Source organism: Salmo trutta, chromosome 19, assembly GCF_901001165.1.
Source record: "Salmo trutta chromosome 19, fSalTru1.1, whole genome shotgun sequence".
NCBI classification, from domain to species: domain Eukaryota; kingdom Metazoa; phylum Chordata; class Actinopteri; order Salmoniformes; family Salmonidae; genus Salmo; species Salmo trutta.
In genome coordinates this window covers 40729826-40756827 of record NC_042975.1, presented here as the reverse complement: position 1 = coordinate 40756827, position 27002 = coordinate 40729826, and the positions used below count along the sequence as shown (strand labels likewise).

Genomic DNA, 27002 nt, shown 5'->3' with positions numbered 1-27002 from the left:
TATTGTGTGTAGATTGATGAAGAAAAAACCCAATTTGATCAATTTTAGAATAAGGCTGTAACTTAACAAAATGTGGAAAAAGTCAAGGTGTCTGAATACTTTCTGAATGTACTGTTTTATTAAAAGAATATATATACTGTGGACTCCGACATTGCTCATCCTAATATTTATATATTTCTTAATTCATTCTTTTAATTTTAGATTTGTATTTTGTGTATCGTTAGATATTACTGCATTGTTGGAGCTAGGAACACAAGCATTTCGCCACACCCGCAATAATATCTGCTAAATATGTTTATGCGACCAATCAATTTTTTATTTTATTTGATGTAAATGTAGTGCTATGTATATTGTGTATTTTATTGTTGTTTCCTGTTCCTTCCTGGACCCCAGGAAGAGTAGTCGCTGCCTCGGCAGTAGTTAATTGGGGATCCGAATAAATGCTACACTGAACAAAAATATAAATGCAACATGTAAAGTGTTGGTCCCATGTTTTATGAGCTGAAATAAAAAATCCCCAAAATGTTTCGTACGCACAAAAAGCTTATTTCTTTAAAATGTTGTGCACACATTTGTATACTTCCCTGTTAGTGAGCATTTCTCCTTAGCCAAGATAATCAATTCACCTGACAGGTGTGGCATATCAAGAAGCTGATTAAACAGCATGATCATTACACAGGTGCACCTTGTGCTGGGGACAATAAAAGGCCCCTTTAAAATGTGCAGTTTTGTCACACAACACAATGCAACAGATGACTCAAGTTTTGAGGGAGCATGCAGTTGGCATGCTGACTACAGAAATGTCCACCAGAGCTGTTTTTTTATATTTCTTTATTTTTTATTTTACCTTTATTTAACTAGGCAAGTCAGTTAAGAACAAATTCTTATTTACAATGACGGCCTACCCCGGCCAAACCCAGACGACTCTGGGCCAATTGTGCGCCGCCCTATGGGACTCCCAATCACGGCCGGATGTGATACAGCCCGGATTAGAACAAGGGACTGTAGTGACGCTTCTTGCACTGAAATGCAGTGCCTAAGATCGCTGCATCCTTGACCAGTCATGTGAATTCCATAGATTAGGGCCTAATTTATTTATTTCAATTGACTGATTTCCTTATATGAACTGTAACTCAGTAAAATCTTTGAAATTGTTGATGTTGCGTTTATATTTGTGTTCAATATAAATACGAAATACTCCAGGAAATGACATTGCAGGCTAGCTCAGTGCTGCAGCCTCTCATTGAGTAATTTAAATTGAAGGCCGCCTGGGGTACTGCAGGCTACCATTAGCAACCAAATTATCCATATACCTTATTCTGTGTGCGATTTTACAATAATTGGTTCAATGACATACATCTGGTGTATTAGAAGCAATTATTAGTACCATGATTGTCTTTTAAAAAAGTGTAAATTTTCTCATTCACTATAATACTATTTTCTGCTAACAACGCGGTCGGCCTTGAACTTCCGTGGCTTCAAAGAGAGGCAGAAGTTGTTCTCCCCCGGAGCACACTTTATATGTAAGGCTGTACAATAGTGTAATATCAATGTTCAAATTTTATTATAGGCTGACTGGTTAGCTAATGTGGCTCACTTCACAGTGGTTTCAAATTCCTGCAATAAAAGCTATGAAGCTAGTATTTGTTTAAACTCTTTGGAATTGTAATATGTGTGTGTACTGAGTAGACTGATACCACATTTCATGGGTGCACACTATAGATAAGGCTATACAATATAATAGGAATGTTCAAAACTCATAATAGACCAACTGTGGAGGTGATTCTCCGCAGTCAAAGTTCTGCAATAAGAGCTATGATGCTAATATTTGTGTAAACTCTTTAGAATTGGACTCTGCGGGTTTCACTGAGTAAGCTGATAACCCACTTACTTCATGGGTGCACACTCCATAGGGAAGGCTGTACAGTGCATATATGTATACCCCCAAAGCAATTATGCAGTCTAATAAATCCACCGTGAGATTTGAACTTTACTGTTTATTGTCAAATTAATTCGTTATTGTATTTATTTTTAAACTACATAAAAACATTCCAACCTTGTTAAACATTATCTAGTCCAAATATGGCATTATTCCTCTATTTGTATCAGTTTGGATGTTTCAATTGGGGACTTTTATTTTTAAGGCAAAAAGCAAATTCCACTATTGTGGCTAGCTTCACACAGGTGGTTCAAATACCTTACGACCAATCGTCGAAAATAAACAGAAGCAAGGAAGGAACGGGGATAAGGTTTTTCGATCAAGATATCACGGCACATTTTTGCTTCAAACACGGCTTAGCATAACCGGTGGACAAGTATTTATTGTATAGCTTTGCTTGGAGTTTTCATGGCCATGAACGACGCATTAATTTTCCGAGTTAGTGCATTCTCCGAGCAAGGAGGAAGGAGATACATGGAGGATGTTATTGAGTTTAAAGTGGAGTACGAACCGCCTGAACCAGAGCCAGCAGAGGGTGGTCTGAATTTGGTAGAACAACAAGGGGAGTCAAAAGTAGAGAAACAGGAGAATGGGCATACTGAGCAGACCATAATAAGCAATTCCCCCGACAACGTTCAAGAATCGGTGCCTGTCAGTGCATTGTGGACAGAAAACATAACATGTGAGAAGCATGAGGACATTTCCCAGGCAGAAGTTCCAGCAGTGCACACGGTCGTTCGGAAGTCTGTGGCGTTTTTTGGTGTCTTTGACGGTCACGGAGGGCGAGAAGCTGCTCATTTTGCTCGAGACAATCTGTGGGGTATTCTGAAAAAGCAAAGGGGGTTTTGGTCAGAAGATCAAGGAGAAGTCTGTGAAGCAATTCGGAAGGGGTTCATTGCCTGCCACCATGATATGTGGAAAGAGCTACGTAAGGGAACTAGTTAGCTCGCCTAGCTTGTGTTTTGCAGCTTATTCGCTGACTGACGCTATCTACCTGCTAGCTAGCCAACATCGCTCAAGTTAGTGTTGCGAAATTATGGCGCCACAATAACTGTGGTTTAGCTAGCTACTGTACAGTCTGTAGCTAGCTAATGCCTTTGCTGCTGCTACTACCAAATATGATCGCCTCGTCCTCCCTGCTACAGTTCTGATATCCATCCCTTTTAATATTAGCTATTAACTGGCAATTTTATGAGCATGTATTTTTCTATGTAACGTTATTGCTCGGAGGTTTGGGAAGACAAAACCATTTTGGGGGTTTGTGAATACCTAGCTCTGCAAGTAGAGCATAAAAGGTCGGCATGTCAACCTTATGTTCCAAAAGCAATGATGAGTTTATCTCATGACAATTGTGCAATTGTCTCAACCTCTGACATGTCATCCAAAGGTCTCCCGATTTCCTCTAATCTGAATACACTTCTTTCGTATGATGGCCTAATGCCAATTGTCACATCCACTCATCTGTGTTGCTGCAAGATGTTTGTTCATAATAATGTTCTCCAATGCTTTCCCCATCTTAATCCTACAGCTGAGTGGCCCAAGACTCTGACCGGCCAGCCCAGTACTGCAGGAACAACGGCCAGCATAGTGCTGATCCGGGGGAATCTGATGTACGTAGCCCATGTAGGGGACTCGGCAGTGGTTGTTGGGGTGAAAGAGCCCGGTGAAAAGAACATCAGGGCCTTGGAAGTCACACAGGACCACAAACCTGAACTTCCCAAAGAGAAGGAGCGCATTGAGAGACTTGGGGGCAGGTGAGTTGGAGGGGACACTACAGTCATAGTTTGTGTCAGTGTCCAGTGTGTTCCGTAAGTACATGGCGTAGCCCGCCAAATTGTTCTTCAAATTATATATTTTATTGGTTTCCTTACAGCCACAGAGCCAATGTGTCATTTTGTTATTTGGGTTAACTATCCCTTTAGCGGTTTGGCCTGTCAATTAATCACTGTGGGTGGGGTTGTAAGGGAGGGGGCAGGATGTTTGTCAGAGTTGGTAGGGTTTTGGATTTGTTAATCACTGTCGGTGGGACTTTGAGGGGAGGCGGTAGATTAATAATCTCGTCAGAAAAGATAATCTAGTCTACTCTTTTATTTTGGCAATAACTAAATATAGTGTACTCTTTCAATTTCGTTTATTGTGGAAAAAACACAAGAACAAATGTGGTGTTCTGTCAAGTAAACACAGATTCCCTGTTGAGTAACAAAATAAATCGTCAAATTTCTGCCCTCCTAGAGCTGCCCCGGTCAACTGTAAGTATTGTTATTGTGAAGTGGAAATGTCTAGGAGCGATAACGGCTCAGCAGCAAAGTGGTAGGCCACACAAGCTCACAAAACGGGACCACCGAGTGCTGAAGTGTGTAAAAATCGTCTGTCCTCGGTTGCAACACTCACCACCAGCCTCTGGACTGGCGCTGTGGTCTAAGGCACTGCATTCGCAGTGCTAAAAGTGCCACTAGAGATCCTGCTTAGAGTCCGGAGTCTGTCGCAGCCGTCTGCGACCGGGAGACCCATGGGGCGGCGCACAATTGGGTTAGGGGAGGGTTTGGCCGGCAGGGATGTTCTTGTCCCATCTAGCGACTCCTGTGGCGGGCCGGGCGCAATGCATACTGACACGGTTGGCAGGTGTACAGTGTTTCCTCCTTCCGGGTTAAGCGGGCATTATGTCAAGAAGCAGTGCTGCTTGGCTGGGTTGTGTTTCGGAGGACGCACAGCTCTCGACCTTTGCCTCTCCCGAGTCCGTACGGGAGTTGCAGCGACAAGACTGTAACTACCAATTGGATACCACGAAATTGGGGAGAAAAATTGGTAAAAATGAAAATAAACACTCACTAATGAGTTCCAACCTGCCTCTGGAAGCAACGTCAGCACAAGAACTGTTCGTCAAGGGGCTTCATGAAATGGGTTTCCATGACCGAGCAGTCGCACACAAGCCTAAGATCACCATGCACAATACCAAGCGTTGACTGGAGTGGTGTAAAGCTCGCCGCTATTGGACTCTGGAGTAGTGGAAACACATTCTCTGGAGTGATGAATCACGCTTCGCCATCTGACAGTCCGACAGACGAATCTGAGTTTGGCGGATGCCAGGAGAACACTACCTGCCCCAATGCATAGTGCCAACTGTAAAGTTTGGTGGAGGAGGAATAATGGTCAGGGGCTGTTTTCATGGTTTGGGCTAGGCCCTCTTAACGCTACAGCATACAATGACATTCTAGACGAATATGTGCATCCAACTTTGTGGCAAACGTTTGGGGAAGGCCCTTTCCTGTTTCAACATGACATTGCCCCCGTGCTCAAAGCGAGGTCTATACAGAAATGTTTTTTCAAGATCGGTGTGGAAGAACTTGACTGGCCTGCACAGAACCCTGACCTCAACCCCATTTGAACACCTTTGGGATGAATCGGAACGCTGACTACGAGCAATGCCTTATCGCCCAACATCACAAGTGCCCAACCTCACTAATGCTCTTGTGGCTGAATGGAAGCAATCCCCAACATCTAGTGGAAAGCCTTCCCAGAAGAGTGGAGGCTGTTATAGCAGCAAAGGGGGGACCAACTCCATATTAATGCCCATGATTTTGAATGAGCTGTTTGACGAGCAGGAGTCCACATACTTTTGGTCATGCAGTGTAAGTATGATTAGCTTTTATAACCTTCAATCTGTTTTCTTTTATCATATTTTGAAACAGAATGAGACTAGCCACTACCTATTGTTCCTGCAGTGAGGATTCACCATCTTCATTGAATATTTTCATAATTTAGCTGCAGATAATCGCCAAAAAGCAGTAGAAACCTTCCAGTATGCAAATTAGAGGGCCAAATGAAGGTCTCTATCACGATTCGGTTCCTGTTCACCTAAAAGAGCCATTAGTTCATCACCGTCAGGCTACGCTGACAAGTCATTTTCCCTGGCAAGTCTCAACATTGGCTTTGAATCCTAGGAAAATACAAGCGAGATCTTTGGTTTACTGGTTGCGATACGATGGATATAACTACGTTGTATGATCTATAAATAGCAAAGGGATATAGAAGATCGACTTGATTCAGTCAGTTCAACGCCTTTAAAAAAAAATCCAGTGTTTCCCAACTCCAGTAGTACAATACCCCCAACAGCACACTTTTTTTTGTTGTAGCCCTGGATTCAACTTGTCAACTAATCATCAATGAGTTGAATCAGGTGACTTTGTCCAGGGCTACAACAAAAATGTGTGCTGTTGGGGGTACTGGAGGACTGGAGTTGAGAAACACTGAACTAGTCAACACTTAGTGATCGGTCGTCAATCAAAGCACACAGTAAATCGCCTATGCGACCCGACTCTGTGGATGGCTATATGAAACAATTCATGCGCCACACAACAATAAAGTGTTTCAACTCATCCACTTGCATTACGTGTAAATTAACAAACATGGAAATAAGTTTGACTGCAGCCAACCACAGCATGCATAAATAACACGGCTACTGAGAGGCAGGACAGACAGCAGACTGACAAACCAGCAGTTTCCCTGTCATCGCTCACTTTGTGACTGACAGGTGCCTGTTCTGTCAATAGATTACTAGAAGATGTACTGTATATCGTTCATTCTAGCGGGAGAAGGCTATACAGACTTCTCTGACGAGGGAATTGAAACTTAAATGAAAAGAAGCCAAGTTTAATTTATGAAGTAGAAAAAGTAGCCGGCCGACCAATGAGTCTGTTACCAGCAGTTTTTTGGGGGGGATGGGTTGGTTGGAGGTGCGGTATGTAACTATTTGGCCTGCAGAGCAACAGGGATTTGATATTTCTCTCAAATGTTGTGCACAAATGTGTTTACATCCCTGTTGGTGAGCGTTTCTCCTTTGCCAAGATAATCCATCCACCTGACAGGTGTGGCATATCAAGAAGCTGCTTAAACGGCATGATCATTACACAGGTGCATCTTGTGCTGGGGACAATAAAAGGCCACTCTAAAAGGTGCAGTTTTGCCACAGATGTCTCAAGTTTTGAGGGAGTGTGCAATTGGCATGCTGACAGCAGGAATAATTTGACTGAACGTCCAACCCGCCTCACAACCGCAGACCAAGTGTAACTACGCCAGCCCAGGACCTCCACATCCGGCTTCTTCACCTGAGGGATCGTCTGAGTGGGGGATGCTGAGGAGTATTTCTGTTTGTAATAAAGCCATTTTGTAGGGAAAAACTAATTCTGTGGGAGGGCCTGGCTGCCAAGTGGGTGGGCCTATGCGATCCAAGGCCCACCCATGGCTGCACCCCTGACCAATCATGTGAAATCCATAGATTATGGCCTAATGAATTAATTTCAATTGACTGATTTCCTTGTATGAACTGTAATTGTTGCGTTTTTATATTTTTGTTCAGGATATGATCACATAATAAATCCTCCGTGCCTGTTGTGCTTGTCCTTTTTCAGTGTAGTGAAGAAGTCCGGGGTGAACCGTGTGGTGTGGAAGAGGCCCAGACTGACCCACAATGGCCCTGTCAGGAGGAGCACTGTCATAGACCAGATTCCCTTTCTCGCTGTGGCCAGAGCGTTGGGTAAGCACTACACTGTTGGCCTAAACACAAGTTTCCTCTGCTCTCCACTAGATACCTTACTGCTCCATAGCTGCTGCGTTTATGCAAACAGTATGATTTCCAGTAAGGTTGTCATCCAATCATTTCATTTAATATTTGCCCAGTGATGAAGCATATGAATGATGTGTGGTTTGTTGTTGACAGGGGACCTGTGGAGCTATGACTTCTACAGTGGGGAGTTTGTGGTCTCTCCTGAGCCTGATGTCACTGTAATGACCATTGACCCTAAGAAGCACCGCTACATCATCCTGGGTAGTGATGGCTTGTGGAACATGATGCCAGCTAAGGATGCTGTCGCTATGTGTGAGTGCCATGACCAGATGGTGGTAAGCCAGAGCTTCTTGTTTCCCATTCAGACCAAAATGTCTTGGATGTCTGCCGATGCCCTTCTAACAGGTTGATGGTGTCACTATGTCTGCTCTTAGGGCCCAAAGGGATGGTCCTGTGCCAAACGGTTAGGATGCACGGCCTTGCTGTTCTGGCGCCAGCGCATGCTCCGTGCAGACAACACCACGGTCATAGTGATAACCGTGCAGCACCCTGATGAGCCACCTATGACCATGCACCTACAGGAGCTCTATGTCAATATGGCAGAGGGCCTTGACAAGATCCCCCCCGTTACAACCGCTAACTCTCCCCATCATTACGACTGCCCCATTATGGTACGTACCAAGGCTAACTTAGAACAGCACCATCACATTTTCATACTTCATCAGGCTTAACTGTAACCAGTGTTTGTTTTATTTGCATTTCATTGAACATTGTATTTGAAGCCTTGATAAAATGCCGAATTGGTGCGACCTGGAACTCCAGTGTCAGTGGGTCTTTCCAGTCGTTTACGGCTGCGTCGTAGAATCGGACCGCTCCTTCACCAAGATTACTTTTTGTTTTTTGGGGCAGACAGAGGAGGAGGATGGGGAGGTCTGTTTTGATGAAGAACATGGGCATTGGCGACACCTAGAATGGGAGTGAGGTGACTGTCCACTCAGTGAATTGTAAATGAAAGTGTACAAGCGTGTGATTGATAATTGTTCAAATGAAGGCCACTTCATTGACATTTGTTGTCATAAACATTTTTAAGATTTGAAGGTGTCACATTTCAGATGTATACAGATGTAGGGAACTAAAAATAATCAAACATTTAGGAGTGTCACTACCCTCAATTGTTAAATGTTCTGTCTTGCTTGTGTTTTATATGCTGCCTAGATAGCTTCATGTAAGTCCTCACTTCAGTTTTGCATTGGGGCTAAACACAATGTGTTTTTTGCTTCTTTCTCAATGATCCTGCAAGAACCGTACGAGTAGGCTACCTAGCTGTTCCATCTCTGGGCAGCCGGACGTTCTAGGCAGCCAAGCTGGTAACTAGAGTCTGACAAGGGGCGAGTTCGTTTTGCGTCGACCGGTGCACCAACATGTAAATAGCTGTGTATGTGGTCTTTATTGGTTGTGTTCACACCAAGCAGTTGGAGTGTAGCTACCCTCATGGATGCTGTTTTTGCACAGGGAGACAAAGCTGCTGACGATGAGTGGGCCCCGATTTCTATATTCACAAATTAAGAGGGACTCTGACTTTAACAGACCTGTGCATCTAGTTTGTGTACTGTTGGCCCATCCAAAGAAGCAGCCATCTAGTGTTTTGGTAAGAGAGGAAAACTAGAGAGCAGGCAGACATTTTCTGTAAACAGAGTGGCTGCGGTTCTGGATTTTCTTGAACCCGGTTTGCTGCGGATAAGGATACAGATATTTCTGCGCATGTGCATTTAATTTAAAAAAAATGTACACTTGCAGCTGCACACTCCCATACCGCTTTCCTGTCCTTCCAGATTTTTTTTTACGTAGCTGATTTCACTCCGCTGCCTGCTCCGAGCTCCGCTGCCTCTTGCCCCTCCTAAATCGGCGATGAACACCTTTGTCTGGTGTAACCTTCGAACTTCATGTTGTACACAAAAGACATGGTCGACATATTCAAACTATTGTGAAAGATTAGGCTATTAACCTCTGGGGTATGTGGGACACTACCGGTGAAATAGCAGGGCGGCAAATTCAAAACAACAAACATCTCATTCAAATTTCTCAAACATACAACTATTATATCCCATTTTAAAGATGCACTTCTCGTTAATCCAACCACATTGTCCGATTTCAAAAAGGCTTTACGGCGAAGCATAACATTCAATTATGTTAGGACAGCGCAGAGACAAGAAACCACACAGCCATTTTCCAAGCAAGGGGAGGCGTCACAAAAACCAGAAATACAGCTAAAATTAATCACTAACCTTTGATCTTCATCAGATGGCACTCATAGGACTTCATGTTACACAATACATGTATGTTTTGCTCGATAAAGTTCATATTTATATCCAAAAACTCCATTTTACATTTGCGTGTAATGTTCAGAAATGTTTTTTTTTGCCTCCCAAAACTTCCGGTGGATGAGCACATCAATTTACAGAAATACTCATCATAAACGTTAATAAAATATTCAACAGTTATTCAAAGAATTATAGATACACTTCTCCTTAATGCAACCGCTGTGTCAGATTTCCAAAAAGCTTTACGGCGAAAGCACATTTTGCAATAATCTGAGTACAGCGCTCAGATACCCGCCATTTTGGAGTCAACAGAAATGACAATTACATTATAAATATTCACTTACCTTTGGTGATCTTCATCGGAATGCACTCCCAGTAATCCCAGTTCCAAAATAAATGTTTTTGTTCGATAAAGTTCATCTTTATGTCCAAATACCTCCATTTTGTTCGCGCGTTAGGTTCACTATTCCAAATGTAAGGCACGCGCTTACTAAATCCAGACGAAAAGTCAAAAAAGTTATACTACAGTTTGTAGAAACATGTCAAACGATGTATAGAATCAGTCTTTAGGATGTTTTTATCATAAATCTTCCATAATATTCCAACTGGACGATTCCTTTGTCTTCAAAAAAGAAAAGGAACACAGCTAACTCTCATATGAGCGTGCGCCACTGAGCTCATGTCATTTAATCACTCATCTACTTCCAGGAGCTCTTATTCTCTCCCTATTCACAGTAGAAGCATGAAACAATGTTCTAAAGACTGTTGACATCTAGTGGATGCCTTAGGAAGTGCAAAATGAACCCTAAGTCACTGTATAGGCAATCACTTGGAAAAACTACAAACCTCAGATTTCCACACTTCCTGGTTGGATTTTCGCAGGTGTTTGCCTGCCATATGAGTTCTGTTATACTCACAGACATCATTCAAACAGTTTTAGAAACTTCAGAGTGTTTTCTATCCAAATCTACTAATAAATGCATATCCTACCTTCTGAGCCTGAGAAGCAAGCAGGCACGCCTTTTATCCGGACGTCAAAATACTGCCCCCTACCCTAGAAGTTTTAAGCATGATCACGATGTGTTCTTTTTTTCAGAGGGGGAGTGAAGACCACATACAGAACTATTTACATGTTGGTGCACCGGTCGACGCAATGCGAACTCGCCCCTTGTCAGACTCTAGTTACCGGCTTGGCTGCCTAGAACGTTCGGCTGCCCAGAGATGGAACATCTAGGTAGCCTACTCGTACGGTTCTTGCAGGATCATTGAGAAAGAAGCGAAAAACTCTGATTGTGTTTAGCCCCAATGCAAAACTGAAGTGAGGACTTGCATGAAACTATCTAGGCAGCATATAAAACACAAGCAAGACACCGACACGTACTGTTAGTCTAATTAGGGATCGAATGTTTTTCATCGTTGCAAACATTGACTAAGCAGAAGGCAGAGAGTTATTCTATGTAGAAGTGTTGTTTTACCTCCAGGAACTGTGTCTACGTTATGGCAGCAACTATAGCCTACATCACACACAACACAGATTGTTGTAGGGACTGTGTCCTGCTTGTGCAACTGCAATATCCGTTACAACAGACAGGGAAGGTTGTAGCCTTCATAATAGGCTATATCTCTTTTGGAATGTTCGTTCAAATCGCTGCAGAGTTTTTATTTTTTATTTCAGCTGTTCAGAAATGAGGCAGAGACTGGCTAGAACATGGTTCAAAAGAGGGTGAGTAAAGAGAGAAACTGAAGGAATGGGAGTGTGAGCAGCAGCTACATAGGATTTTTTTGTTGTCAAATAACACATGCGCAGAATGTGATCTGGATCCTTAGCTTTGAGAAAGAAGTTTCTGCTGCCACAGCCTTTTCACAGCCCTCTTAAGTGGAGCGTGGGCTTATTCAGAGTGAGAGTGGTGGGACTCTTTGATCTTCTCCTGTTTTCCCTGCAGTGCACGTGTGATGCTGATAATGCAGAATTGAACAAAAACAACGATTAGACATAGAGCCGCTAAAAAGGTAGCTTGTGGTCTGGCTATGGTTTTTCATCTTGATCCAGTCCAGACCTCTGACTCAGGGTTAGGTGATGGATCTTGGTTAGTTGCATATCTGCATTCTCTTATCGTTCTGATTTAAACTAACGAAATGATGTTGACCAGAACTCCGGGAGAGCTGGAGGATGTCTGTCGTTGGCAGTTACGTTCCACATGAAGGCAGCCACCTTGTTTTCTCATTTATGTCGTGCTGAGAGATTAGTCGTTTCGGGTTGGTTTTCAGTCAAGATCATTTTTAAAAAACATTAAATGCACTATGCATTATATGGGTTGAATGCTGTAACAATAAACCCTTAAAAAAAAACCCATGATGGTAGTGACTGCCCATTACTGAGTATCACTTATTAACCATTTATTCACTTTACTTTACTCAAATATTTCAGTTGTGTATATTACATTTGTTGACTTTATTTCGTTCCATGTCATCTCTATACAGATGCTGTCTGACAAAATCACTATTTTTGTAGTTCTTCAAAATAAATAAGACCTACTTTTATGACTGCTGAATACCAACTATCAATTTCGGTCATATCAGGTTAGAGATGCCTCACGAAGCAACTGCACTCAATCCCTCTCGATCGCACATTATTCTGTCTCTTCTCGCTCTCTGTGTCTGCCCCACACTAACCTAACAGGCATATAAGAAACACACCCGACAAGTAAATGTGCAATGAATTATGGTCATATGTAGAAAATTGTCTTCTACAATGCCCTACTACAGCGCCCTGTTCGGGCTTGATCTGATTTATCTCTGGAGGTTACTGCACAATGTGCGCATTTAAGCTCACAGAAAAAAACTGAGCGAAATTGAATTAAAATAATTGAACCAATGTCAGTCAATTAGTTGTTTTGAAAACCAGAAAGTAACCAACATTTTGTTTAATTGCTCAGCACTACATTAGTGTTGCGATAATCCTTCTTTTCTGGAATATACTCGGGTGTGCTTTGTTTGCTTCAAATCATGACTGATGGAATATAGAATGTTAACCTTTGTTTGTTTATCTGCCCTGTTCCAGCAGAACCCAGAGGTAAACACTGTGTCCTCTGTGGGTGAGCCTCTCCTCCTCCCAGCTCTGGAGTGGAGGAACAGCCTGTGTGAGGCTGGTCTCTGTCCCTCTTCAGAGCCCCTGGCAGAGGTGGACTCTCAGAGAGTGACTCCAACAGACAGAACCTTGAACGTTTGTGCAATTGAAGGCACAGGGACTCCAGGGTTCTCGGCACCATCCACCCCTCTGGTGAGGAGGCTTCGTAGGCCCCCACACACTCCCCTCTCCCCCAGCATTGCACACCACAGCCTTGGTCGGTCCCCTCACAGTCCCTTGTCTCCCAGGATGCCTCGCCGCAGCCTGGCCCGTTCTCCACGCAGTCCCTTGTCCCCTAGAACGTCTCGCCGCAGACTCAGTGACCGAACCCCTCTGAGGCGAGGTGGAAAGGGACAGAGACGCTCCCCCAATGTTCCCGTCATCCTACCACAGAAACGCAAAGCTGCCTTGTGTGTGTGCTGAACCTCATCTTACCACGGACGACAGACAGACAGATTGACTAGGATGATGACCTTTATCATTCTGCAAAGAGATGCATAAGGGCATCTGAACATTGTGTGCTCATGTATCAACAGTGTGCCACTGTTCCGTTCATACATTAAGTATACTTTTATAGTGGAGTCTGGTACCATCTAAACATTTTTGGTAAAATATGATGTTTGTGTATATGCTTACTTTACATCTTAAATGTTTTTATGATCTTTTGTTTATTAACTGTTTTAATGGAAAACATATTTTATCTAGTGTATATTGTTGGTCATATTTCCACCCCCTTTTATGTTTAAAATAAATAAAAATCCCATATTCTGTACCAATAGAGAAATATTATACTAAATACTTTCCAAACTGTACATTAATTTTTTATACTTAGCAATATGTGTATTTTTGAAAATGGTAATGAATTGACTATCCTGAACTAAACCACAGAGCTAGAATGAATTTGGTGATAAACGCCACACCTTGTTTTAACTTACATGCGGAGATCGAGGTGCCTAGTTTCTATCACTGGACAGGTGAAGAAGAGCAGTCAGGAATGCCAAATAAGTGTTTTGAATCGGGAGAGGGGGACCCATGGTGTTTTGAATCGGGAGAGGGGGACCCATGGTGTTTTGAATCGGGAGAGGGACCCATGGTGTTTTGAATCGGGAGAGGGGGACCCATGGTGTTTTGAATCGGGAGAGGGGGACCCATGGTGTTTTGAATCGGGAGAGGGGGACCCATGGTGTTTTGAATCGGGAGAGGGGGACCCATGGTGTTTTCGCAGCTACATGTGTTAATTGTAGAATATCCAGAATTTGCTACCTGCTATGAATACTTCATATATCCCCATAGTTGATTGTTATTTCAAATAGCTTAATCTTTCCCTGGTTCTCCATGAATAGTTGGCCTTGCATCATTGTTCTCATGTATTGTTTGCAGCTATCCACTGGAGGGCACCCACTGCAAGTGTAAACGTGGTGTCAAGTAGTTTCAGTGTTGTGTGATTTACTTTGCAACTGTTCAAATACTCCATATACATAAAGTATAGTGGATTTGATCTCATGAAAGTTATGATTGTTGTGTCAGTTTAATGCCCTCTTGGATTTCTGAATCCATAAATCCATAAAACAATCAACAAATGACAGCTCATTATGTCAACCCGTCGGGAAGTTGGCCTTGCTTGTATGATGAGATATTTGGAGTTAAAATATTTGACTCAGCTAAAATGTGTTTGTTGACATTTACCTTAAACTTCAATCAGTCAAAGAGTGCTATGTTTACAAAGCTGAGTTCTCTACATGGCCAAAAGTATGTGGACACCTGCTTGTCAAACATCTCATTCCAAAATCATGGGCATTAATATGGAGTTGGTCCCCCCTTTGCTGCTATAACAGCCTCCACTCTTCTGAGAATGCTTTCTACTAGATGTTGGAACATTGGTGCAGGGACTTGCTTCCATTCAGCCACAAGCATTAGTGAGGTCCGGCACTGATGTTGGGCGATTAGGCCTGGCTTGCAGTTGGTTTTCCATTTCATCCCAAAGGTGTGCAGTTGAGGTCAGGGCTCTGTGCAGGCCAGTCAAGTTCTTCCACACTGATCTCGACAAACCATTTATGTATGGACCTCGCTTTGTGCACGGGGGCATTGTCATGCTGAAACGGGAAAGGGCCTTCCCCAAACTATTGCAACAAAGTTGGAAGCACAGAATAGTCTACAATGTCATTGTATGCTGTAGCGATAAGATTTCCCTTCACTGGAACTAAGTGGCCTAGCCCGAACCATGAGAAACAGCCCCAGACCATTATTCCTCCTCCACCAAATTTGACAGTTGGCACTATGCATTGGAACAGGTAGCGTTCTCCTGGCATCTGCAAACCTAGATTAATCTGTCAGACTGCCAGATGGTGAAGCGTGATTCATCACTCCAGATAACACGTTTCCACTACTCCAGAGTCCAACGGCGGCAAGCTTTACACCACTCCAGCCGACACTTGGCATTGTGCATGGTGATCTTAGCCTTGTGCGGCTGCTCGGCCATAGAAACCCATTTCATGAAGCACCCGACGAACAGTTCTTGTGCTGACGTTGCTTCCAGATGCAGTTTGGAACTCGGTAGTGAGTGTTGCAACTGAGGACAGATTATTTTTACACGCTTCAGTACTCGGGGGGAGGGGGGTGTCTCGTTCTGTGAGCTTGTGTGGCCATCACTTCATGGCTGAGCCATTGTTGTCCTCAATGTTTTCACTTCACAATAACAGCACTTACAGGGCAGCTCTAGCAGGGCAGAAATGTGACGAACTGACTTGTTGGAAAGGTGGCATCCTATGACAGTGCCATGTTGAAAGTTTGTCAGTAAGGCCATTCTACTTCCAATATGTGTCTATAGAGATTTCAAGGCTGTGTGCTCGATTCTATACACCTGTCTGCAACGGGTGTGGCTGAAATAGCAGAATCCACTAATATGAAGGGCTGTCCACATACTTTTGTGTATATAGTATATGATGCCATATTTAGTGCACCCATGGCTCACTGGATTTACAAATCGGATAATTGCACATTTGTAGCACAGATAATTGTTCTTACACCAACCATTGTGGTACCATTGACACTGCAGAATAATGTTGATCTTGTACAGGCATAGATTAATAAAATTGTGTGTTATTTTGAAAACAGAAAAATATCTTCCATGGCATTGAAGTGCTTTTGTAAATATGATTTTATTTATACAGCATATTATGCAAAACCAGGCATTGGGTTTTACATGAATGTGGCATGATCAGCTCTGTTTGTGGTGAAGTGTATAAAGGGATGGCTTTATTAATAGAAAATATTATTTGCTATTACATAGAAATGTCAATTTTACATCCATTACAGTGATAATCAATGTATGTCTTGATGTCAAACTGCAATACCTGCCTTGAATGTGACTAAATAAGTGTGTTGAATAAATACGTGTCATTTCAAATGAATTTATGTATTTCTTATTGCTAAAAGAAAGAGCAGTCAGAGATGACAGACAGCGCCCTCAACTGGTGTAACCTGGAAAAACCAAAATGAGTGAGATTAAGTATATTTGTCAAGGTAAGTCAAGTCAGTCATTAGAATGACTACAAGTTACTAATGCACAACCATCAACATCGTATAAAACAATCAAACACATACAGATATCCATGAAGAGTGCCAGGGCCCTCAAAATAGCCATCGCTACCACCATGTTGATAAGTGGATTTCTTCTTGGGTGTTGCACAGTCATAACCTCTCCACTAGATGCCAACAAAGACTGAATTTGCTTCATTAGCTGGTTAGGAGAGGGATGGCTGCAGTTCAAAGGGAGGTGCACAGCACACTAGTGTCACATCCACATGTATTGATCACATTTTTACAAATGCTGTAGAACTTTGTTCAAAGCTATATCTGTACCCATTGGATGCAGTGATCACAATATACTGGCTATATCCAGGAACGCCAAAGTTCCAACAGCTGGGCCTAAAATAGTGTATAAGACATCATACAAACGATGTTGCTGTGACTCTTTCTGGATGATGTTAAAAATATTTGTTGGTCTGATGTGATTAATGAGGAGCATCCAGATGCTGCACTTGATGAATTTATGAAATTGCTTCTTCCAGTTATTGATAAACATGCACCTGATAAGAAACTGACTGTTAGAACTGTTTAGGCTCCATGGATTGATGAGGAATTGAAAAACTGTATGGTTGAAAGAGATGGGGCAAAAGGAGTCTGGCTGTACATCTGACTGGCTTACTTACTGCAAATTGAGAAATTATGTGACTAAACTCAACAAAAAGAAGAAGAAACTTTATTATGAAGCGAAGATAAATGATATAAAGAATGATGGAATTTTTGGGGGGAGTACTTTAAATGAAATTATGGGCAGAAAGACACATTCAACTCCATCTTTCATCGAATCAGGTGGCGTATTAATCACAAAACCATTTGATTATTTTAATGATTATTTAATTGGCAAAGTGGGCAAACTTAGGCAGGAAATGCCCACGACAAACAGCGAGCAATCATATTCATGTATAAAAAAACAAATAATCAAAGGAAAGCAGTTCATGTTTGAATTTTGTAAAGTTAGTGTGGGAGAGGTGGAAAAAAAATATTGTTAACGATCAATAATGACAAACCTCCTGGCATTGACAACTTAGATGGAAAGCTACTGAGGTTGGTAGCTGACTCCATAGCCACTCCTATCTGTCATATTTTTTTAATCTGAGCCTAGAGGAAAGTCTTTGTCCTCAGGCCTGGAGGGAAGCCAAAGTAATTGCTCTACCCAAGAGTGGTAATGGGGCCTTTACTGGTTCTAACAGCAAACCTATAAGCTTGCTGCCAGCTCTTAGCAAACTGTTGGAAAAAATTGTGTTTGACCAAATACGATGCTATTTCACTGAAAACAAATTAACAACAGACTTTCAGCATGCTTATAGAGAAGGGCACTCAACATGTACTGCACTGACACAAATGACTGATGATTGGTTGAAAGAAATTGATAATAAGAAGATTGTGGGAGCTGTACTGTTAGATTTCAGTGCAGCCTTTGATATTATTGACCATAACCTGTTGTTGAAAAAACTTAAGAGCTATGGCTTTTCAACCTCTACCATATAGTGGATTCAGAGCTATCTATCTAATAGAACTCAAAGGGTTTTCTTTAATGGAAGCGTCTCTAATGTAAAGTGTGGTGTACCGCATGGCAGCTCTCTAGACCCTTTACTCTTTTCTATTTTTACCAATGAACTGCCCCTGGCATTAAACAAAGCATGTGTGTCCATGTACGCTGATGATATACGCATCAGCAACCACAGCTAATGAAGTCACTGAAACCCTTAACAAAGAGTTGCAGTCTGTTCTGTAATTGGTGGCCGGTAATAAACTGGTCCTGAACATCGCTTAAACTAGAAGCATTGTATTTGGTACAAATCAAGTGCTAGATCTCAGCTAAATCTGTTAATGAATGGTGTGGCTGTTGAACAAGTTGAGGAGACTAAATTACTTGGTGTTACCTTAGATTGTAAACTGTCATGGTCAAAACATATAGATTCAGTGGTTTCAAATATGGGGAGAGGTCTATCCGTAATAAAGAGATGCTCTGCTTTTTTGACATCACACTCCAAAAAGCAAGTTCTGCAGGCTCTAGTTTTGTCTAATCTTGATTATTGTCCAGTCGTGTGATCCAGTGCTGCAAGGAAAGAACTAGTGAAGCTGCAGCTGGCCCAGAACAGAGCGGCACGTTTTCCTCTTAATTGTAATCAGAGGGCTTATTAATACTATGCATGCCAGTCTCTCTTGGCTGAGAGTTGAGGAGAGACTGACTGCATCACTTCTTCTTTTTATAAGAAACATTAATGTGTTGAAAATCCCAAATTATTTGCATAGTCAATTTACACACAGCTCTGACACACACACTTATCCCATCAGACATGCCACCAGGGGTCTTTTCACAGTCCCCAAATCCAGAACAAATTCAAGAAAACGTATAGTATTATATAGAGCCCTTATTGCATGGAACTTCCTTCCATCTCATATTGCTCAAATAAACAGCAAACCTGGTTTCAAAAAAACAGATAAAGCAACACCTCGCGGCACAATGCCTCTCCCCTATTTGACCTAGATAGTTTGTGTGTATGCATTGATATGTAGGCTACGTGTGCCTTTTTAAAAATGTATGTAGTTCTATCCTTTAGCTCTTCTTGTCTAATGATGTTCTGTATTATGCCATTCTGTACTATGGTTCATGTTTTGTGTGGACCCCAGGAAGAGTAGTTGCTGCTTTTGCAACAGCTAAGGGGGATCCTAATAAAATACCAAATACCAAATACATCAAAATAATTTCATGACAAGGGCAAGTTTGAAGCAGGGCTGGGTTACCCAAAAGCATCGTAGCACTAAGGTGATCTTTCATTCATGGGGTGTCAGAGGAATTATGATGATCTTAGTGCTACGATGCTTTGGGGGAAACCCAGCACAGAGCTGTATATGGTTTCAACCATTTGACATGAAAAAACATGTTAAGATGCTTGCAATGAAATATGAATTGAACATGAATAAACGGAGTTTGACTTCGTTCCGTTTATTCCATTCCAGCCATTACAATGATCGTGCCCTCCTATAGCTGCTCCCACCAGCCTCCTCTGGTTTTGAACCAATGTTTTTCATGCTTATATTTTTCCCTTTGGGAAAGTGTTGAAAGCTGAACAATCTAAGGGCATGAGTGATTGTGAAATGTTCATGACAGCTACTAAGCAGACACCCTCGTTAATGGCAAGGAAACACTTCTCCCCCACGTCTCTGCTGCAGCGTCTGCCTCTATTTACCCTTAGTGTGTGTGCACATTAACATCTTCACTACGAGGGATCTCTGACTGGCGAGGTGTACGTCTCCACTGGGAAATACGTGGGAGGATTTGCTGGGCTAATTGAGAACGTGTTGGGATGAGGAGGTGTTGCTGGGAATGACATGTGCAGACATAGAGGTGAGGTGTCAGTAATGGTGTTTTTCCAAACGCCTAAAGGAGGCCTTTGCAAGCACACACAAAAGGAAGAGTAGCCATAGCCCATGTCATCAATTCACATAGTTTATATAACAGATCAGAAACTCTGTGAGCTTTATGTTTTTCTTAATAATTCTGCATGTTTCAAGGCTGGTTGGCTGAAACACAAAAGGAGTCAAATCTATGGTGTTGGTTTGTGAATGAATGAAAGCACCATTTGTGCAATAGTGACACTGTCTAAATGACCAGGATTAGCCAGCATGATTATGGTGTACTACATCTAAATAGGCTTCTGCCTTTTTTTCTTTGAAAACAATTTGGGAACTATTGGGGATTTTCTTCTTCTTCTTTACTGTTCCCCTCTCCTCACCATCCTCTGGAAACCAAGGGCTCCTGTTCCCTGTCTCTTCTCAGCGGGTTTGCATGTTGCCCTTCTCATTCCAAAACCTTGCATAATTTTGTGGTCAGGAAAGACAAGTTACTAAGTTGTCAGGAAAGGGAAAAGATGGTACAGATTTATTTGTACCATATTTTTGCATGACTTTTCAGAGCCTAATCTAATCACAGAACCACTGTTGTGGTGACTGAGTCCTACTTCCTGCCGCCTGTAGTAATTCAGTAGGGGACACTATAGACAAGAGACTTCAAAAGGCTTTTAAAGCAGAATACCCGCTTTGTTTAGACTTTTGAATTTTCCTGTGCACTTCACAGGTCGTCTGGAACCCGGTGACAGCTTGGCAATGACAAGACCACCCTCTAGACGAAACCACTTCAAGTAAGTAGTGACGATACACAGTCCTGACCCAATTTCAGCACAGGTCTGTCATTTATTCTTTGATCAGCATAACATATAATATGAAACAAACACATAAAACAGAGCACAGTTGTCAGGGTCATGAGCTACATCCATCATTCAGACCTCACAGTTGTCAGGGCCATGAGCCACATCCATCATTCAGACCTCACAGTTGTCAGGGCCATGAGCTACATCCATCATTCAGACCTCAAGGTTGTCAGGGCCATGAGCCACATCCATCATTCAGACCTCACAGTTATCAGGGCCATGAGCTACATCCTTCATTCAGACCTCACAGTTGTCAGGGCCATGAGCTACATCCATCATTCAGACCTCACAGTTATCAGGGCCATGAGCTACATCCATCATTCAGACCTCACAGTTATCAGGGCCATGAGCTACATCCATCATTCAGACCTCACAGTTGTCAAGGCCATGAGCTACATCCATCATTCAGACCTCACAGTTGTCAGGGCCATGAGCTACATCCATCATTCAGACCTCACAGTTGTCAGGGCCATGAGCCACATCCATCATTCAGACCTCACAGTTGGGGGCCCTCCACTGTACTTCTCTGTCCTAGATGTCTCAGCTGCAGTGTTCCTCCAAAGTCCCAACCCATTCCAGCCCTCACCATAGCCAAAGCAACATGACATTGTCATACTGTATGTGTCTCCTCAAACAACCGCATAAGAAATTACTGTTTTGAAGGAAACCACATCTGATACTTTAGCCCTCTCAAGCATAGCCTTGTCTTCAGAGCAGGCCTTGGAATAACCAGAGACCATGTCATCTCAACACACGAGTTCGGAAAATAACCTGCTATTTGTGAGCCTCCAGAGGGAATAATCCTTTCCATAAACCAGCTCATAAACTTGGAAATGTCCTCACACAATGTATTGTATAATCATTTCAAAAGTATGGCTTTTGTTGACCACCTAAAAAGATGCAAACTTGTTCTTCACACATGGATGGAAAACAGATTTTTGCTGTGGGCCAATGTGGCTCTGTTGGGTTTAGACGTTGATTTGTTCAGCTTTGGGCAAAGATTATAAGATCTACAAAAAAAAGTAGGAAACTACAAAAAGGAAAAAAGCATGTGTGATGTTCCGTTTACCTAGAATTTGTGCCAAAGGCACTCACAATGGAAATACTTTCCTAACTGAGTAGAGGACTTGCACTATTGCCATCAATGCTTATGAATACTCATCACTGTTTAAGTGAATCCTTTAATGTGGATAGCCATACATATCTGTGGGCATAGGCTTTGGGGTTCACTGATTATTAAGGGTTTTCGGAGATGTGCTGGACGACTCTAAATTGAAGTACTACCAACTTGGTATTTGAAGGGTATGGATGTTTGTCAGCTTAGATATAGCATGTGCCTTTGAGTAAACCTCAAACCATGTTCAAATCAGACATGACCTTATTACAATAGACCACACTGATCTTTACTATCAAAGGCAATGCTCTTGTGAGGCTCTCACAGCTAAACTGATTATAATGGCTCTGTATATGTTGCAGCCATCACCCCAGTTTAATCCAATGATCTGTCTCCTGATGGTCCTCTGGGATATCCAGTTAAAGGACAATCAGATTCACCATAATTGATACATTAATATAATGCAATCATACCAGATATTAGACAGGATTGGAAGACGCTGCTCAGGGTCTGACATTCAGACGTTATTCATAATAATCACTGCAATCTAAAACCATGCTTTTGTTTTTCAGTATGTAAAAATTACATTAGGCTACATCAGTAAAGGGAAATTGTTCATCAGAAGAGGGGGAATCTATAAAAATTTGATTCAAGGCCCTTGCGCAAAATACAAGTGGCATCTTCCTAATCGTCAACTGTTCCTTAAGACATTTTACCATAGTGTGGGGGCTATGTAAACATGCATCTGACCAATTATGCGAGACTTTAGTTCTGGGTTAACCGTACCTACTAGGCCTGCTATAGTTATGGGTGAGATGTATTTTATTTACTTCTGCCTGTCTAACTCTCAAGGGGCCTCGATCTCTGTTGTAGGGCTATTTGAGAAGCTATAATAATGCAATATCTAAGAACATTAGGATTACTTTGATTACAAATGCAAGAATGCCTGCGCATTAATTTAGCCGACATACTTTGAAATAGACTAGGCAGCGGGAATTGGGATTTTGTAGAAGGTGGCTATTGCCTATACCACCGAATTAAGTGTTTTCCAAGGCATTATGTTAGCTCTACAGATTTGGTTATAGAGGAATTACTTCATTTACGTGAGGTCTGCAACCAGTGTTGCCAACTCCTCAGTAAGGAAAGTAGCTATTGGCTGTCCTAAAAGTCGCTAGAAGTCCCTAAATGACGTCATTGCCTAATTTTCATAATTTGCCATGTGCATGTAATTGTGATGGACGCTGTAGGAGAGAGGAATAACGTCTTGGGAGAGACAAAAAAGTGAGTAAAAAAAACCCTAAATATGTTTAGAACTACAAATGAACTTTCTTCTGTCGATTCTTGTTTTTTTTTTATGTCACAATTCCAACCCTCCTCCTTTATCTGGGCTTGGGACCGGCAAAAGTGACCCAAAAGAGACACTCTGGCAGAGTTACTTAGTTTTTAATTTAATTTTAAATGTTATATTATTTTTTTTGTTTTTTAGTTTAGTTTTCTTAATTTGGTTTGGTTTTTAACTTTATGGTCCACTTAGGAGCCTACAACAAGTCACAGTAAAACATTTTTAACCATAAAATATTTAACATTTTTTTTGTATACAATCTACATTAACAATCTAAATGGACCAAAAAGAGACAATAGAAAAAACTGTCAATGGCAATGTGAGAAAATTATGGTAACTAGTCTGGCCCTAATTCAGGTTAGGGGTGAACATCTCCTGCTCTGACTGCAGCTGGGAGGGACTGCTGCACGAGGAAGGGGGTGGGGCCCACGGCAGCACCCGCTGCTTGTTGAGAAGCTTTCATGTCAGAGTCTCCAAAAGTCTCCAATAACACCAGAAAAAGTCGCTAGATTTGTCGCTAGTCGCTTTTTGGAAAATGTGTCGCTAGAGGAGTCTGAATACTCGCTAAATATAATGACAAAGTCGCTAAGTTGGCAACACTGTCTGAAACACCTTTCTTAATAGGATGGCTTCGCAACACCTCTTGTAATTGGATGACTCGGTTGGCTTTGCAAAGCAGGACAGGACAGCTGCTCCTTGGAAAAAACCTGCAAATAGGCCATTTTCGCTAAGTTTTGTTGTTAAGGTAGTAACACATTCAACGACACCCACATTTGCATTGCTATTCATGCTTTTCCATTATTGCTACATTTTTGATAGCACTTGGTCCAACCTGTTTTAATCACAAGGGCCGCGACTATTGGTTGTTCCCGCATTCCAAATGATTAGCTTTTCTCGCTGGACTTTTTATTCACCAATCACCACACTGTCGTGGTTCTAGTAGGCCTATTAGAAATAGTCCTACACATACCATACAGCCAACAGTTGTTTTACTCTATTGAGCAAAAATATTTATGCAACAATTTCAATGGTTTTAATGAGTTACAGTTCATATAAGGAAATCAGTCAATTTAAATAAATTCATTAGGCCAGCATTTATGGATTTCACATGACTGGGCAGGGGCACAGCCATGGGTGGGCCTGGGAGGGCATAGCCCCACCCACTTGGGAGCCAGGCCTACCCAGCCAATCAGAATGAGGTTTTCCCCACAAAAAGGCATTATTACAGACAGAAATACTCCTCAGTTTCAACAGCTGTCTGGGTGGCTGGTCTCAGACGATCCCGCAGGTGAAGAAGCCGGATGTGGAGGTCCTGGTCTGGAGTTGTGAGGCTGGTTGGACGTACTGCCAAATTCTCTAAAACGACATTGGAGGTTGAGATATGGTTGAGAAATGAACATTCAATTATCTGGCAACAGCCCCGGTGGACATTGCTGCAGTCAACATGCCAGTTGCATGCTCACTCAAAACTTGAGACGTCTGTGGCATTGTGTTGTGTGACAAAACGGCACATTTTAGAGTGGCCTTTTATTGTCCCCAGCACAAGGGGCACCTGCGTAATGATCATGCTGTTTAATCAGCTTCTTGATATGCCACACCTGTCACGTGGAGGTCTTGGCAAAGGAGAAATGCTCACTAACAGGGATGTAAACAAACTTGTGCACAACATTTGAGAGAAATAATATTTTTGTGCATATGGAACACTTCTGGGATCTTTTATTTCAGCTCATGAAACATGGGACCAACACTTTACATGTTGCATTTATATTTTTGTTCAGTATATATATCCTACAGCAGCGTTTCCCAAACAGTCCTGGGGACACCAAGGGGTGCGCGTTTTGTTTTTTGCCTTTCTACTACACAGCTTATTCAAGTAATCAAAGCTTGATGATTAGTTCATTATTTAAATCAGCTGTGTAGTGCTTGGGCAGAAACAAACGTGCACCCATGATGTTCCCAGGTTTTGCGAACCTAGTTTGGGAAACGCTGGCCTATAGTGTATTGTAAAAAAATGTAACCTTTATTTTATCAGGGAGTGAACGCTGAGACAAGGGTCTAATTTCCAGGTGAGCCCTGTGTACACAACACATGATACAATATGCACTTTTAAAACTACACATCCAAAAGTACATGTTAAAATATTCAAAAATACGCAAAAAAACAATCATAAACAACAGTTGCATTTCTTAGCTACTCGGTCCTCAATCATCACTTTAAACTGCCTGAGTGGCACCAGAACATCCAATTTTTATGAGATCTGCAGATTGTTCCAGCAGTGGGGGGCACTAAAACTAAAGCGGATTTATCTAATTCGGTGGAGACCCGAGGAACCTCAAGACTTAACCAAGACTGTGTGTGTGTGTTTGCTTTGATCCATTAGCTCAGCAGAACTCCACGCTCAGTTGTTGCAGTGCGATGGTCAAATTGATTGCTCATGACAGTGGTTTCCCCCCTCAGGGCTTAGCGGGGTCAGAGGGGTCAATATGTCTGTCAGTTAATCAGCACAGGAGCCATCTTCCAGCCACTGGCTAACGTGGCTGCCAGTTAAGACGCGTAGGCCTAATAGGTTTAGATGGAGACATTTGTTTTAATGGCTGCTGCAAATTGTCCCCTTGACGCAACACATTGTCTCTCTTGCCCAAACCTGGTGGATCCAAGAGGCTCACTGTCTCTGTGTGATGTGTAGCTATCTCTACCCTTACTCTTTCTCCCTGAGTCCAGTGATACCTGTATGGTGGTGGTGGGGGTCTGTGATGATGGTCCATCCCTGGATGCAGCCCAATCTGTCAGCAGTCCTGTGACAGCTCCCCCCACATGCCAGCCTCTGACTTCAGCCATGACTCACCAACACCTGGGGGTGGGGGGCAATCTGTGGGTGCAGGTTAGGGGTCATAACTTTGCTTTTTCACCATGGAGTAGTGGTTCCTTTCTCCTTCCCAACAGATCTCCCGAATATATTGATAACCACTTATCAGAGTACAGCAGGCCTTTAGCCTACACTTGAAACCCATGTGTGTAAAATGTCATACTACCTGACCTTTAATACCCATCTCTTCAGGAGGGCCAGGACCAGCAGTGTCCTGAAACGTAACATATCTTACCATACAATACTTTATTCTTCTGTGTTGATGAATCAGCATCACTCTGCTCCCCATATGGTTCCAGTCTTCTCTCAGCCTCTCAAGCATTATCAATGATTTATTAAGGTTACGTCTGTATCCCCCTGCCACTCCAAAGCCCCCTAATGAGCTCCCAACAGCTTGAGCGAGACAAGGGCCATTAGCCTTAATGATGGGCCAGATCAAAGGGGCTGTGCCGAGATGGAGGTGAACGGAGAAAACTAAGTTAGAGGGACTAAGCGTGCAGACTGCCCGTCTGCAGCACAGCGCCTTAATTTGTAACGATGCCCTCGAGGCGAGCCTCAGCCTCCCCCCCCCACTCTCTCTCGCTCTCTCGCTCGCATCTCCTCTCCTGTGAGTCTGTGGGCCCAGCCATGGATCAGGACAGCCCAGGAGCCAGCTAGAACGAACCCTCCAATCACTCTGAACAGCTGTAGGAGCCCAACAAGCAAAGCTGTAATCGGACTACTCAGAAAGATTCGAAATCTGTACTCTTATATAGTGGCTGCTTTTAAAGCTGGAATTCGTACATGGTGAAACTGCCATGACTGGACGCAATATTACAACATACTATATAGATTAGTACTTTAACCATCTTGGCAGGGCTCTGTCTGTAAAGCCTCTAACTACACTGACTGTTTGTACATTGTCCCTCATCAATTATTCAGAGAAGCATTA

The 27002-nt window shown here is 42.5% G+C and overlaps 1 protein-coding gene across 5 annotated transcripts; it reads left to right on the top strand.

Annotated features, from left to right (window-relative positions):
* The first annotated feature begins 2172 nt into the window (after positions 1-2172).
* Positions 2173-14460, top strand: LOC115154589 (protein phosphatase 1D). Of its 5 annotated transcripts, none has more exons than XM_029700983.1 (7): positions 2174-2867; positions 3468-3693; positions 7348-7472; positions 7656-7837; positions 7937-8173; positions 11499-11546; positions 12885-13141. In XM_029700983.1, the coding sequence occupies exons 1-6, from the start codon at positions 2348-2350 to the stop codon at positions 11526-11528; spliced, it is 1320 nt and encodes a 439-aa protein (XP_029556843.1). In that variant the 5' UTR covers positions 2174-2347; the 3' UTR covers positions 11529-11546; positions 12885-13141. The 5 variants fall into 5 exon arrangements, with proteins under 5 accessions (XP_029556838.1, XP_029556843.1, XP_029556842.1 ...); XM_029700982.1 differs by having other exon boundaries at positions 12888-13018; XM_029700981.1 differs by lacking the exon at positions 12885-13141 and adding an exon at positions 8412-8484 and having other exon boundaries at positions 11499-11544.
* The last annotated feature ends 12542 nt before the right edge of the window (positions 14461-27002 follow it).